Source organism: Fukomys damarensis, unplaced genomic scaffold, assembly GCF_012274545.1.
Source record: "Fukomys damarensis isolate Sample0158 unplaced genomic scaffold, DMR_v1.0_HiC HiC_scaffold_20, whole genome shotgun sequence".
In the NCBI taxonomy this organism is placed as follows: Eukaryota; Metazoa; Chordata; class Mammalia; order Rodentia; family Bathyergidae; genus Fukomys; species Fukomys damarensis.
The window spans coordinates 15,544,701-15,557,663 of record NW_022900932.1 but is presented as its reverse complement, the minus strand read 5'-3'; the positions used below and the strand labels follow the sequence as shown (position 1 = coordinate 15,557,663).

Here is a 12,963-nt window from a genome sequence, read left to right as displayed (position 1 = left end):
TATTTCGGCTCATAATGGCCTCCCTGATTTAGTGCAGGATCATTTTTCCTGTTGCCTTTGTCATTGCAGGTCACTGGAAGGACTGAGTGCATTCAGGAGCCTGGAGGAACTCATCTTGGACAACAATTTGCTTGGAGACGACCTCGTGTTGCCAGGGTTACCCCGGCTCCACACCTTAACCCTCAACAAGAACCAAATATCCTTTCCTCTGCTCGACGCCCCCCACCCCTGCCGCCCCCACTCCCTGCTCAGAATACCTGCAAAACGTCAAACGAGTTTTATGTGTCAGCTAAATTAAAGTATGTGAAATACAGTCCGTGGGCAGACAAAGCGTTCTGTCTTCTGGCACTCGGGACACTTCAGAGTAATTTATTATAGGTCATTCATAAATGAAATGCACCATTATATCTTCCTGTTGCTCCATTTTAGTGTAGGGATCTAAGTTATGGCTGAAAGAAATCTTTTTAATAGATAAAAATAGAGAAAGAAAATAATGTCACTGCTGCCAGGAAGGCGAAGCTGGACCTGTTTCCTTGGGCTTGTGTGGGAGGGCGACCTCTGGTGGGAAGAAAGGGGTAATGCCCGCCGTTGAGGGAGCTGGGCCTTGGAGGCTTTTGGAAGGTGCGGGTGCTGGCTTGGGGATAGTTCTGGAGCAGAAGGGAAGGGAAGAGAGCGCTGGAGTAGAAGAGAAGCACGAAGGCTGGCGATGGGCAGACCAGGGGAGCCGTTCCAGGACACAGCTTCCCCTGCATAGATGAGAACCTGTCTAGAGGGGGGACTGTGGATTCTGTCGTGGGAAATGGAATCGGGACCTTTCTTGTGGTGTCAAGGACTCCCAGTTAGAGTTACGGATTGTCACTCTCTAGCACGCCAGGGGCTGCTCTCAGTCCTACACACACACACACACACACACACACACACACACACACAGCCTAGCACAGGTCCATAGAACTCCGTAGGATGAAGGAATGCATTGTTATCATTAGCTTTCATTATAGAACACTTCTTAGGCATCAGGCACCACGCTGGGTGCTTTAAGTGTTGTGGTTTTTATTCTTACCAAGCCCTAGGGGAAGAGTGTCGTTTTTTCCACTCATTGTAGCCCTGGAAAGAGGGGAGGTGTAGCCTCCATCCGACAGGGAATGAGATGCTAAGTCCCAGACTGGGTCTCACCTGTGGCCGTAGCCAAAACACTTTCCATTTCATTGTGTGGTTCAGGCTTGAGGTCTGGCTGCCTTGCTTTATTGCTGGAACATTTGAGACGAGGAGTTGTTAAATCACTTTGTCATATTCATGTATTACAAATGGAAAAGGGACCAGGGCGTGTTCTGCTAGATTGCAAGTAAAACAGATAAATATGTTAAATTTAACATATATGTTTACATCAACATGTAAGTATGATTTTAAAAAGCTTATTAGTCACTATGTATACTTTGAGCTATAAACTAATTTTGCCTGCATTCTCTATTGTGTTGATTAACTCTTGCTGCTATGAAAGAAGGCCAGAGACTGGGAAACATGTATTCTTCTTAGTCTGGAGGATGGAGGTCTGAGATCATGGGGCCAGCATAGCTGAGCTCTTGGTGATGGCTTTTTCATGTTGTATGTTCATGTGACAGAGACACAGAGTTCTCTGGTGTCTCTTATAATGGTACCGATCTGCTCATGTGGGCCCCACCCTATGATTCAATAACTCCTGCAAGGTCTAGGGTTTCAACCTATAAATTTGGGGGGGCATTCAAACCTTAGTAATTATGCCTCTTGTGGCTGTTAATAATGGATACTTTAAGAAAAATAGAGGAAGGCTTATAAATAAATTCACAGCCTGTGTCGTAATGGAGTTTTTACCTCTTCTGTCTTTGATTAAACAAGTTTCCTAGATACCTTTTGAAAACATGATATAGTCAGTGTGTCCTGTAGTTTCCTTGGCTGTTGCGGGTGATAAGTTAGGCAGTATTCTCAAAGTAGTCAAGGACAGAAGGTTCCCCCCTTGAGCCCCAGTGTCCTGTGTCCCATGTCGTTGTACAGCACTAGCACTCGTGGGCTGGGTTCATGCATCATGCTTCAGCTTCTTCATGTCCGTCTGTGTGGCCTTGGATAAGTCATTTTCTGAGAGCCCGTCTTCCTTATTTTTAAAGAAATAAATTGGGCTGAGTGATTGTTTTATTCTCAGTATTGCTAACAGCAGAGCTGAGTAGGCCTCTTGGCTCCAGGGCACTGAGAAATTATCTTTGTCATTGGTTGTGTCCTTTCCCTACTCCACATTTCAGCTTTTTTGATCTGTGGCATGAATGACGGTTGGGAGGGAGCAGTGATAATGGCCCGAGAAGGGGTGATGCAGGAGGCTATGTAGCTGTAAACCCGATCACCTCTATCTCAGTGTTGTTAAAATGAACTTTATTGTAGATATAGTAGCCAAGGATTGGCTCTGTCAGGGTGCAACATGGCTTCCTTCCCTTTTACTTGATCCAGAAGTCGCTGAAAGAAAGATTGGTAAAAGCAGGCAGTATTACTTATTGTCCCATCTTCAGCTTTTCAGCCCTATTTTTCCTGCCTCACTATGAAAATACACTGGGCTCTAGAATAATTACCAGCTTTCATGTTCCTGTTGCTACCCTGTGAAATGCCTTGGATGTGGGCTTTTTTAGTTCTCTCCTCTCTCTTGCTCTCACTCTCTCTATCTCTCTCTCATACTGGAGATCGAACTCAGGACCTTGTGCTTGCAAGGCAGGCAGCAGAACCACTGAGATAAATCCCCAGCCCAAATACTTTATTTCTTTATGGTTCTGTGGGCTGCATTCATTGGCCAGAGCTCAGCTGGATGGCTCTTCTGCTGGACCCACCTTAGGTTACCCATGTAGCACAGGTGCTTGAGACTTGGTTGAGGCTGGATGATCCAGGATGGCCTCCTCTGTGTGTTCTGGGGTTTAGTAGTGATTGTTAGCTGAATTCAGTGCACATCTCTAAGCCGACTGCATGAGCCACATCCTGACAGAGCAGTGTTCTAGGAGCATGGTGTGCAAGTGTTTTGCAAGTCTTACTCGTATCGTGAAAGCAGGTCCCACACCAAATGTAGAGCACATGCAGGGAGGGAACCACTCCAGGTATGGTTGTAAAGAGGCATTATTCAATCCTGTGGCATCTTGTCTTCTTAAGATTTTACTTCATTTTTATTATGAATGGAACCCTTGAATCAAGAAACTAGAAGGGTATTAGCTCTTTCTTTTAAATCAATCTTTAAACATATTGGAAAATTTACTAACAAATTTTTATTTTGTGTCAAGTGTATTTGTGAAGTTGTTTTTTTTTTTTTTATTTTTTTGCTCTTGGCATCTGTAGAGTGGCTGAACACCCTGCCTAATTTATCTGCCTTGTAAATCTAGATTTTTTTTTCTGCTTTGGTTTTATTCACAGTTACATGTGTTTGCACCAAAGCTGCATGTGACTAGACTCTGGGAACATGGGTTATTAGCTTTTTGTATCCTTTTGCAAGAGGATATATCACATGGTGGTTTGGAACAAGTTCTCAGGACAGACTTCCTGGTTGCAGTCTGTCACTTGCTGCATGACTTTGGGTAAGTTTTGTTACATCTCTGTGTTTCCATTTCCCCTGCAAATTGGGACAATAGTACCCTCCCCAGAGGGAGTTGTAAGGGCAATTCTACATATTTCACCAGTATGAAGTTCCGGTAACTCGGAGTGTGCCCTGTTTGTGTTAGTACAGTGTTGTCATTCCTCTCCTAGAGGATCATGGGAATGAATCTGATGTGACTTGGGCTGAATTATAACAACTTTTATAGTTTAATATTGCTCCAGTACCATTCTTTGAGTTGGGTACTGTTGATGAATATTTCTTCTCATATTGTGTGGAAAAGGTAGCAACGTATGAACTTTTAGAAGTCATGCAGATTGTTCGTGGTGAGGTTGAGTTTAGAACCCAGGTAGGCTGACTTCCAGCCCCAGATTCTGAAACTTGAAGAGAGACAGCACAGCACAGGAGAGGGACTGAGATGTGGGAGGAGTCCCTGTGCCTGCCCCAGCAGGGCCCCGCTCCCAGCTGGGGCCCAGGGAGCCTGCTCATGAAAGAGATTCCAGAGTCCAAACTCAGCAGCATCTGGCAAATTTCTTCAAAATTCACCAAGCGACGCCTCCCCTCCCATCTGCCTGCCTCCTGCTTGACCTCCCATCTTTGTTCTACCAGCCCTTTATTCTGTTTGTGTTCAGCCCTCAGCTTTGCTCTCCTGCCTTGAAATATCTGAAGACCTAGTTGTCCTGGATAACCTCTTCATCCTTTGCTTTTGTAGCTAGCTCTCTCTTCTTCCTTTGGAGTAGCCAGGTAGTTGCCAGCTGTGGACTTCACGTCGCTCCCCTCGCCCCCGCCATCTTCTTATTCTCTCACCCACCAGGAGCATGCGCTCACACAGGGTAGGATACTTGGTAACGAACTCCTCCACAGAAAGTCTGAATGCTCAGCACCAAGTATTGGACCAGATGAAAATTCCAGAAAGTGTAGATATTTAACCTTGACCCAATTAAATAAAATTACCCTTCAGTTTGCTTCTGTCTCCCTGTTTGCTGCAGCACATTCGCCAAAGAGGCAAAGACTTTGGATTATGCATAGTGTTAACAGGAAAAATAGTGCATGTTGCCTGGTACCCAGGTGAGAAGACCACAGCACAGAGTCAGGGGCTGAGCCCTGGTTCTGACCGCAGTTTATTGTTGTCTTGGGGACATCTCTGTGCCTTGTCAAGTTCAGTTTCTTTATAAAACATGTAATATACTATTACCACTTTAGAGTATGCTGGGAGATTTACATGGGGTAACACGTGGGAAGTCATTTTGTTAACACCAAAGACTTCCCCATTTCTTTGTACACTTGACTGTTAGCTAAAACCTCAATGCTTTCAAAAATATGCCCAAATTGGAAGTGTCTGAGGTACAGAGCACAGCTGGCTGACAGTACATTATGGTCTCTCCCAGAAACATATAATCCTTCTGCTTCAGTGTTTTAACTCCCTCCTCTTTTGGGTTAGGAAATTGGAAGTCATTTTTCCCCTGTAGTAATGCAATTTCTTTAGGACCTAAGTTTGAATTTAGACCTGCCATCTATTGCCTATGTAACTTTATTTAACCTGTTTTCTTCATTGTTGCTACGACATGATAATATTTCTGACTTGTATGTAAATAAAAATGAGATGTCACTATACAGTATAGTTGGCATTTCAAAAATCCTGTACAGGGATTAGCCCTGCTTAAAATCGCTCCGGTGGTTATAGAAGCTGCCTTTTGACAGAGAGCTGAGCTCAGAGGGGCAGGTGTGCCCATTCTCACCTGAAGAACTGCTTCAGACCTGGGCAACTGAACAGGCACACCCAGAAGGCTCCCCTCCTCCCTCCTACTCTGAACTCGCAAAGCAAGATGCTGCTTTGATCTTGGACCCTCCACAGAAAGTCTCCCTTGGCAAGCCTAGCCGTGACAGCTGGGCTCCACCGTGGCAACTCTCCGTAGACAACGCTGACAAAGATTTAAATGCCAAGTCCTCCGGAGAAGACTTGATGAGGGAAACCAGGTGTGTGCCGAGAATCCGGCTGGAGAGAGTTGAAACCATGCCAGGTAGCTTCACATTGTTTCTGTTTTTTTAAAAAAAGGAAGAAAAGGCGCCCTTAGGAGAAGCCCTGAATCCATCGCTACTGCTGTAGTCTTGGTTAACCATAGACACTGAGTTTCCTCCACTGATTGCCTCTGCTCAATTTTCCACGCAACTTGACAAAAATGAATGTGCCAAGTTCTATCTCAACTCACAATCAGGCAAGACAGGACTGTGTTTGTCCCTGCTGACCCAGGAGACTGAGGAGCCAATTAAAGCTCCTTCTCCTGTTTCATGTTCTGGTGGTGGAATCAACACAGAAATGAAGGGCTGGTCCAGAGCATGTGGGGAGGAGGTGCTGGGGCTTCCTGTCTGGTGTGGATCCGGGGGCAGGGGGCACCACTTGGATCAGCCTGCTTTATCATTGAGGGGTTGTTGAAAGGCAGAGAGCAATGAAGCTTCTGCCACACAAAATATCCTAAATAAGGCAGGCTCCCAGAAGGCCCTTGGCTTTATTGGCACTAGCTAGCTAAACCTTCCTAGGGCCCATAGGTCCTTTGCCCAAGAAATCCCATGACCAGGGCATTTGATGCTCATCTCCCCGTTGGCCTCCTGCTTAGAGGACAGATCCTCTGAGTTTTGTAGAATGTGAAACTTAAATAATTTCATGGAGCCCTCTTAAAAACAAAGCCTACAAAATTACAAATATAAAATTTGCTATGAAAAGAATGTTTATTTGGAATAAAAGTATATCAAAGCAAACTGAAAAAAAATTTAAGTTGTTAAGTACCATGGATGTCAAAATACCTAGAAAAGAAGCAATCTTTTTATACCAGCTATGCTTGTATCAGAACTTTTTTTCCCCAGCACATACCTTTAGAACTTCATTATATGATGAAATGTTATAATATTTTCTGCAGCAAGACTAGAAAGATAATTCTCTCCTTTAGCAGGGTTGATTGAAAATTGATTTTTATTTTTTAATAGTTTAAATAGTTTATGTTTCGTCACTGCTGTGGTTTGGGTAAGCAACCTGTAAAATGTGTTAAAGACCCTGTCCCCAGAGTGGGACACTTGGGAATAGTAGAACATTTGAGATTTGGAGTCTAGTGGGACACCCTTATGCCAGTATGGGTGTGCCCTCAAAAGAAATTTTGGGGCCAAGACTTCTTCCTTTCTCTCCTTTTGCTTCTGGGTTCGTGAGGTGAATGAATGTTCCATTCCACACTCCTGCTGCTCATCAGGAGCCCAAAGCAATGGATTTACCCAGTCTCAGACTAAGCCTGTACAACTGTAAGCCAAAATTGCCTCTTCTCTTGATACGTTAATTATCTCAAGTGTTTCATTATAACAGTGAAACACTGAGTAACACAACCACTCATTGGTAATTTCACTACTACATTATTAGTGAAACTGTTAGCATTATTAGATTTGGAGAAAATCTCACATGTTTCTTTTGTATGTAAAAGGTTTCAGAACATTTCAAGATAGAGGTGTGTGCTTGGATAAACAATATCTTAAATGTTCTTTGAATTGAACAGCTCTTCACCATTATATTATCAGTTTTACGTTGGTCATTGAATATTGGTGGTTGGTGAGAATATTATAGGAGGCCATTCTCACTGGTACTTTTATAGTAATTTAACAAGACACAGAAATAACTGCAAACCACACAGTTATACCCCCACTAAGTCATAGTTAACTGTCACTCCTACAAAATTCCTCTGCCAGATCTCCAGGATTCCCATAACCGTTCTTATTATCATCTAATTCAAGGGGAAATGTGGTGGAGAAAGACAGCGACCTTAACCAAATGTAGCTAAACAATTTTTGCAAATTTTATAAAAATATGTAACCACGTGATTCTATTAGTCGGGCCATCCTCCCTAAGACCTTGGAAAGGCCCTGTTCAACCAAGGAGCCCTTCACACTTAAGTCTTACTAACTTTATGTTAAATCAGCACAAAAAGATATACTCAAATTAAAGTAGGCCTACTTCCTGGATGGAAGGTAGCATGCTATTGAGAAAAGACTGAAATGTCAATCCAAGTTAGTTGCCCAGTGTTTCCTCAATTTAAAATAAGCATGCTGGTTTTGAGTCATAGTTCTACATGTTCGTATTTTCTTGCAGTAGACGTAAAAGCAAAACTTTAAGGAGTTGCCCTAAGAGGGAAACAGGTTTAACTTTAAGGAGTTGCCCTAAGAGGGAAACAGGTTTAACTTCAACCTTTCCATCCATGGTAGGGAGGGCTTCCCCTAGTCTTCTTAATCCCTCATCTGCATAAATAGCTTATTCCAAATCAGTAGAGTTGGCCCTGTTTTGGGAGGCAAGTGGCGGAACCACTGAGCTGAATCCCCTGAGTTGGCCCCATTTTGGAAGCCCAATTTCTTGAAATTCTGCAGAGGAAATACTGCTCTGGCTATCAGAAGCGATCAGCTGGCCTGGCTGCCCCTCCTGCAGTGAGGGGTTGGTCTGAAGGCTTTCTGATGACCCGATAGACATGAGTCCTAGTACTCCTCAGAGTGTCCCATCTGATGGGTTCTATGCGTAGGGTAGAAGGTTAGAATGAAGCCCGAAGCAGAGAAACCAGGACTGGGCCTGAAGCCTGAAGGTCCAGATCAGGGCACTGTGTAACCCACCCAAATGACACTGTTGGTCCCTGGCTAGTCTGGGTATTGATTGCAGACATTGAAAATTTGGGGAAGGTACTCCAAAGCACAGGGCCTGCTGAAGTGACCCTGCTTGGGTTTACGGACAGTACTGGAAGAGTGGTGATAAGACCCCTTTTATTGAATTTTTTCTTTTCTCTTATTTTTTTTCCATGTAGCAATGACTGCAAAGCATACAAAGATAGAATATGCTAGAAAAGTTGATTTTTCCTGGGAATTATTCACTGTCATTTTAACTGGTTAGATTTAAATGATTTTCTTAAATAGTGTGATCATTGAGCTTTAATTTAAAAAGCTCTCACTGTGTTTTGTCTTCATGATGAAATATAATGGCATTTTGATCCCTAGCTACCTACCCCCTACACTTCCAGCCTTACCTCCCTGCTGGGACCTTCTGTGTTCTTCTACATGAATTTCTCTTCCCATCATCCTCATTCCAGAGTTTCTTGTGGCCAGTCTTGGATGTTATGTGTAAAAGATTTGAAATTGAAAACTTCAGGGTCCACTTTTCTTTGTTTGGGCAGTGGGGAGTATCTTGGCAAATAGAGGCTATCAGTGGGTGAGCTCTTTTGCCAGTCTTTTTCTTCCTGGCTTCTGCTCTGCTTCTTCTTGTTTCTTTCTTGCTCCCACCCAGGATACAGATTTTTCTTCTTACATGTGATGGAGGCAGAGCATGCTGTAGGAAAAATGCTTGTAGAAACATAGCTTGGAGAATAAAAGACTCAAGGAAGACATGTGAACTTCAATATCCAAAGGCTCATCACGTAGAAGAGAAGAATGCTTCTGTCTGTGACTCCAAGAAATTAAGGAAGATCCAATTCCAGAGGAAAGGAAAACCATTGTGGTTGTCATAAATGGAATGTGCTATCTTGGGGTGACCCCTTGGCAATAAACGTTAGAAACTGGATTCAAACAAAGGGTAGATTTGAAGTTCATTCTTCTCTAAAGAAGTGAAACCAAATCTGGGTAAAATCCCAAGGCTAGATAACATCCTGAGGTGAAAGCAATTCTTTTCTTTGACATTGCCTTTTTACTTAGGTCTAAGTGGGTGTCAGTTCTAGAAACTATTCTGAGTCTTTAACTCTTATAGGTAGCATCTGTCTTTATATCTTAACCTCTCTATACTCTGCTGCTATTCCTGTGATGAGAACCCCATCCTGTCCTTTGACATTGGATAACTCATCATACCCTCCTGGTAATCATGGCTTCCACTCATGGCCTACGTAATCATTGCTTTGCCTAGGACTCAGCTCATATGTATGGAGCTCAATGCAAGAGTTGATATGCAAACTAGGTGATTAAATCCTTTGCAGTACCTGCAATTCCATGTATCTGTGACTCTTGCATATTTGGTCCGGGGATCTCAGTGTTGGTCTTGAGTGGGGAGTGGATCCCAGTAAGAGATAGCTCATGGATAATCTCACCATCTTCATCTTTTCTCTTTCATTCTCCTCTTCACAGAGCATTAGATTATGATAGACTCTCAGGAAATGCATTTCAACATGTCCAGTTGCACAAAACCTAAACTAGTTTACTTGGGTTGTCATTTGTTCTTATCTTTTCTTCTTTCTTTCCCAACCTGGTGCTTTATGGGTACCAGCAAAGTTTCTGAACATTCACTTAGCCCCTCTGCAGGATCTCAGATTACAAGAGCCAATCCCTGTGTACATCCAGGCCATTCACATTTGTTTCAGTGATACATTCCTCCTACTAGAGAGGAGGAGAGTATACTTTTAATGAGGCTTTTAGAAATAATTTCTTGTGTTTACCACTATAAAAAATAAACTTTATGAATGTGCGATGAAAATATTTCACTATGAGAAATATATCCTTTTATAATTAAAAAGAAAGCATAGTGGAAAGAAAGGGGTAAAAAAATAAATGTATTCATTCTCCATCAAGTTATATGGATATAGCTTTACCTATCCAGAGAACAGTTGGGCTGTTTCCCCCACTGGGGATGAAAAGCTAGTAATGCCCTACACTCACAGCTTGGTCCGTCAGCATTTACTCAGCCGCCGCACAGGACTGCACTAGATATGTCAGCTGCTGGGCTGTGCCTGTTGCGTATGGTCTATACTTCTCCCTAAGCCTTTGGTCTTCTGAGACCAAGATTCTTAACTTTTGTCACATCACTGATTTGGAGTGTCTGCTCAATCACCTGGCGGAAGTGACACCAGCTCTGGAGTACCTCAGCTTGCTGGGCAACGTGGCATGTCCCAACGAGCTGGTCAGCTTGGAAAAGGATGAGGAGGACTACAAGCGATACAGGTGAGTGCCTGCCATATGGCAGAAGAAAGGAAACTATATCACTTTGAGGGGATGATATCATGCTACGGGCTGCATAGCTCATGTCCGGCATCTAAGGTCTTCCTGTGACAACGTTAAACTCACTTTTGGAAACTTAAAGGTATTCTCTCCCTTTTTGAGATCATAAGATCCAAGAAAGATGAAAAGTTGTTGTGTGGTCTAGATCAGGGGTTAATAAACTTTTAAAATAAAGAGCCAAATAGTAAATATTTTAGGTTTCTCAAGTCAGGGGGACTCTTATCACAATGAATCAACTCTGCTCTTGCAGTGCAGAAGTAGCCACAAATAACTTGTATATGAATGGGCTTGGCTCTGTCCCAATAAAACTTTATTTACAAAATCGACAGTAGATTGATTGTAGTTCGGGCCTTTCTCTATGTTGTTAGGTCTTTCATGGTCTGCCCCAGGGTTATTTTTTGGAGAGAGAGTTTAGGGAGCGCACATATATTCCCAAGAGAAGGTCCCACAGCTCTTTCCTCTTCACCAGAAGCTGCACTTCAGTATCCTCCAGCCATGCACTTGGATGGACTCCAGGTAAAATTCTGTTCTTTCTTCTCTACTTCTAAACCACCTGCTTTGAAACCCGTCATCCAAACTCATCTCTCTCAGGAAGTCTCCTTACCTTACTCACTTTTTTTTACACTTTAATTCCTCATTTTGATGTCTGTGTGCTCTCCTTCTTGATGATTGTTTTATAAATGTTTTTAAAGATTTTTTTTTCATGCATGGAGTTCTCTGCATTGTGATATAGGCTCTCATTAACATGCCTTCTAAATCAATGTGTGAGGGAGGGAGAAAGGAGGGAAGGAAAGGAGAGAAGAAAAGGAGGGAGGGAAGAAAGGAAGACAGGAAAGGAAGGAAGGAATGGAGGGTGGGAGGGATGCAGGGAGAGAGAGAGAGAGAGAGAAACAATGAAAAGCAAGGAAAAAAAGAAAAATGCTGGAAATAGATTTGGAGGCAGTGAGGAAAGAGGATAGTGGTTTGAGAGGAACTTATTCTCTTGGGACTCGTATTAAAATCTGTGGTGACCCATCAGGGAATATATATATATATATATATATATGTGTGTATATATTGGGGCATTCATTTTGTATAAGGGTAAAGCTGTAAGAAACACTGAAGGCTGTTGAATATTGTTGATTAAAAAGACATATAACATACACATAAGTAAGTAAGGCTACAACAGGAATTCAGTTCAATTTCTTTTAATCGATTTTTGTATTTTAAAATTACTTTCTAGGTTTCTTGTTTAATTTTTAGGAATTGTAGATGAGTCTTAAACCCTCTTAGAGCAGAACTCTAACCCTACTTTAAAAAAATTGTTAAACCTTTCTCCATGATGAAGGTTTTCATTTGAGATGTGATGCTACAGGTTTGAATGTGAATTCTGTTAACAGAAATATGGTTAATGTCCTGCAGGTGAATGCATCTAAATTTCTAAGTCAGTATTTTAAGTTGCTTAACCACTTAGAACTTCATTTTCTTTTAAAACACTCTTAACAAATTTGAACCATTTAATAGTCTGATTTCAGTTGTGAAGCTGTCACTTAAAACATGTGTTCTCTTCTTGTAGCAACTTCTTTTAAGGTACATTTTGGGGCATCAAGTGATTTTTAATAAAGCAAAATGGAGAAATTCTCTTGTTTTCTTTTTTTCTTCAGACTTAATTGCTTAATTCTTTAAAATGACCTAATAAATATTATATATGTATCTATGTAGAAATACGTATCCATATATATGTATACATATCTATCTGTATATCCATATATATCCACATACATAATCACCTACCTTCATTTATCATTCATTCATAAAGTCAAAAGTCTCCTGCCTGTAGGCAAGTTTCTGTTGTTTTTATTTTCCCTCTAGAGTGAGAGAGAATGTGGGAAGTTTTCAGTTCCAAGGTTGTGAAAGGAAAAGAAAAGCTAATACTTTTGGGGGAGGGTATTTTAACTGGTCACATTGGAAAAAATACTAAGAACCGTAGGGGAAGGGGCCAAATGGGAAGATCTTGTGTGAAGACCTTGAGCAGTGGCCTCTGAATCACTCAAGGCATCTTCATGCATTTAGTGGCAAATCTAACAAAACCCTCTACTGAGGATTGTAATGGTCATTTGACTCTGGCATTCTGATGCTCTCTTCTCAAGCAGTTATGCTTCTCCTGTACGGTCACACTCCATGTAGTCTATACCCCATCCTGTATATTTCTCCCCCTACTTCATATATTTTAACATCTGGTGTATACTTCCAGTGGGTAAGGGCCAAGTCTTCTGGTCTCTTGAAGCCTCACCAACACCTGATGTGCTGAACATGGAAAATGGGGATTGGTAAGTGCTGGAGGTGGTTTGAAGTTACTTTCCTACTCAGCAGCTTGGTATTTTGGGGTAGATGCAGGG

General features: G+C 42.2%; 1 protein-coding gene across 4 annotated transcripts in view; it reads left to right on the top strand.

Moving 5' to 3' along the window:
• Positions 1-12,963, top strand: part of Lrmda (leucine rich melanocyte differentiation associated) — a 1,009,463-nt gene that overhangs the window by 556,840 nt on the left and 439,660 nt on the right. For all 4 annotated transcript variants that reach the window (XM_010607471.3, XM_010607465.3, XM_010607481.3 and 1 more), the window contains 2 exons: positions 70-196; positions 10,389-10,528. In XM_010607471.3, coding sequence (XP_010605773.1) covers positions 70-196; positions 10,389-10,528 — 267 coding nt within the window. The remainder of the gene's footprint in view (positions 1-69; positions 197-10,388; positions 10,529-12,963) is intronic.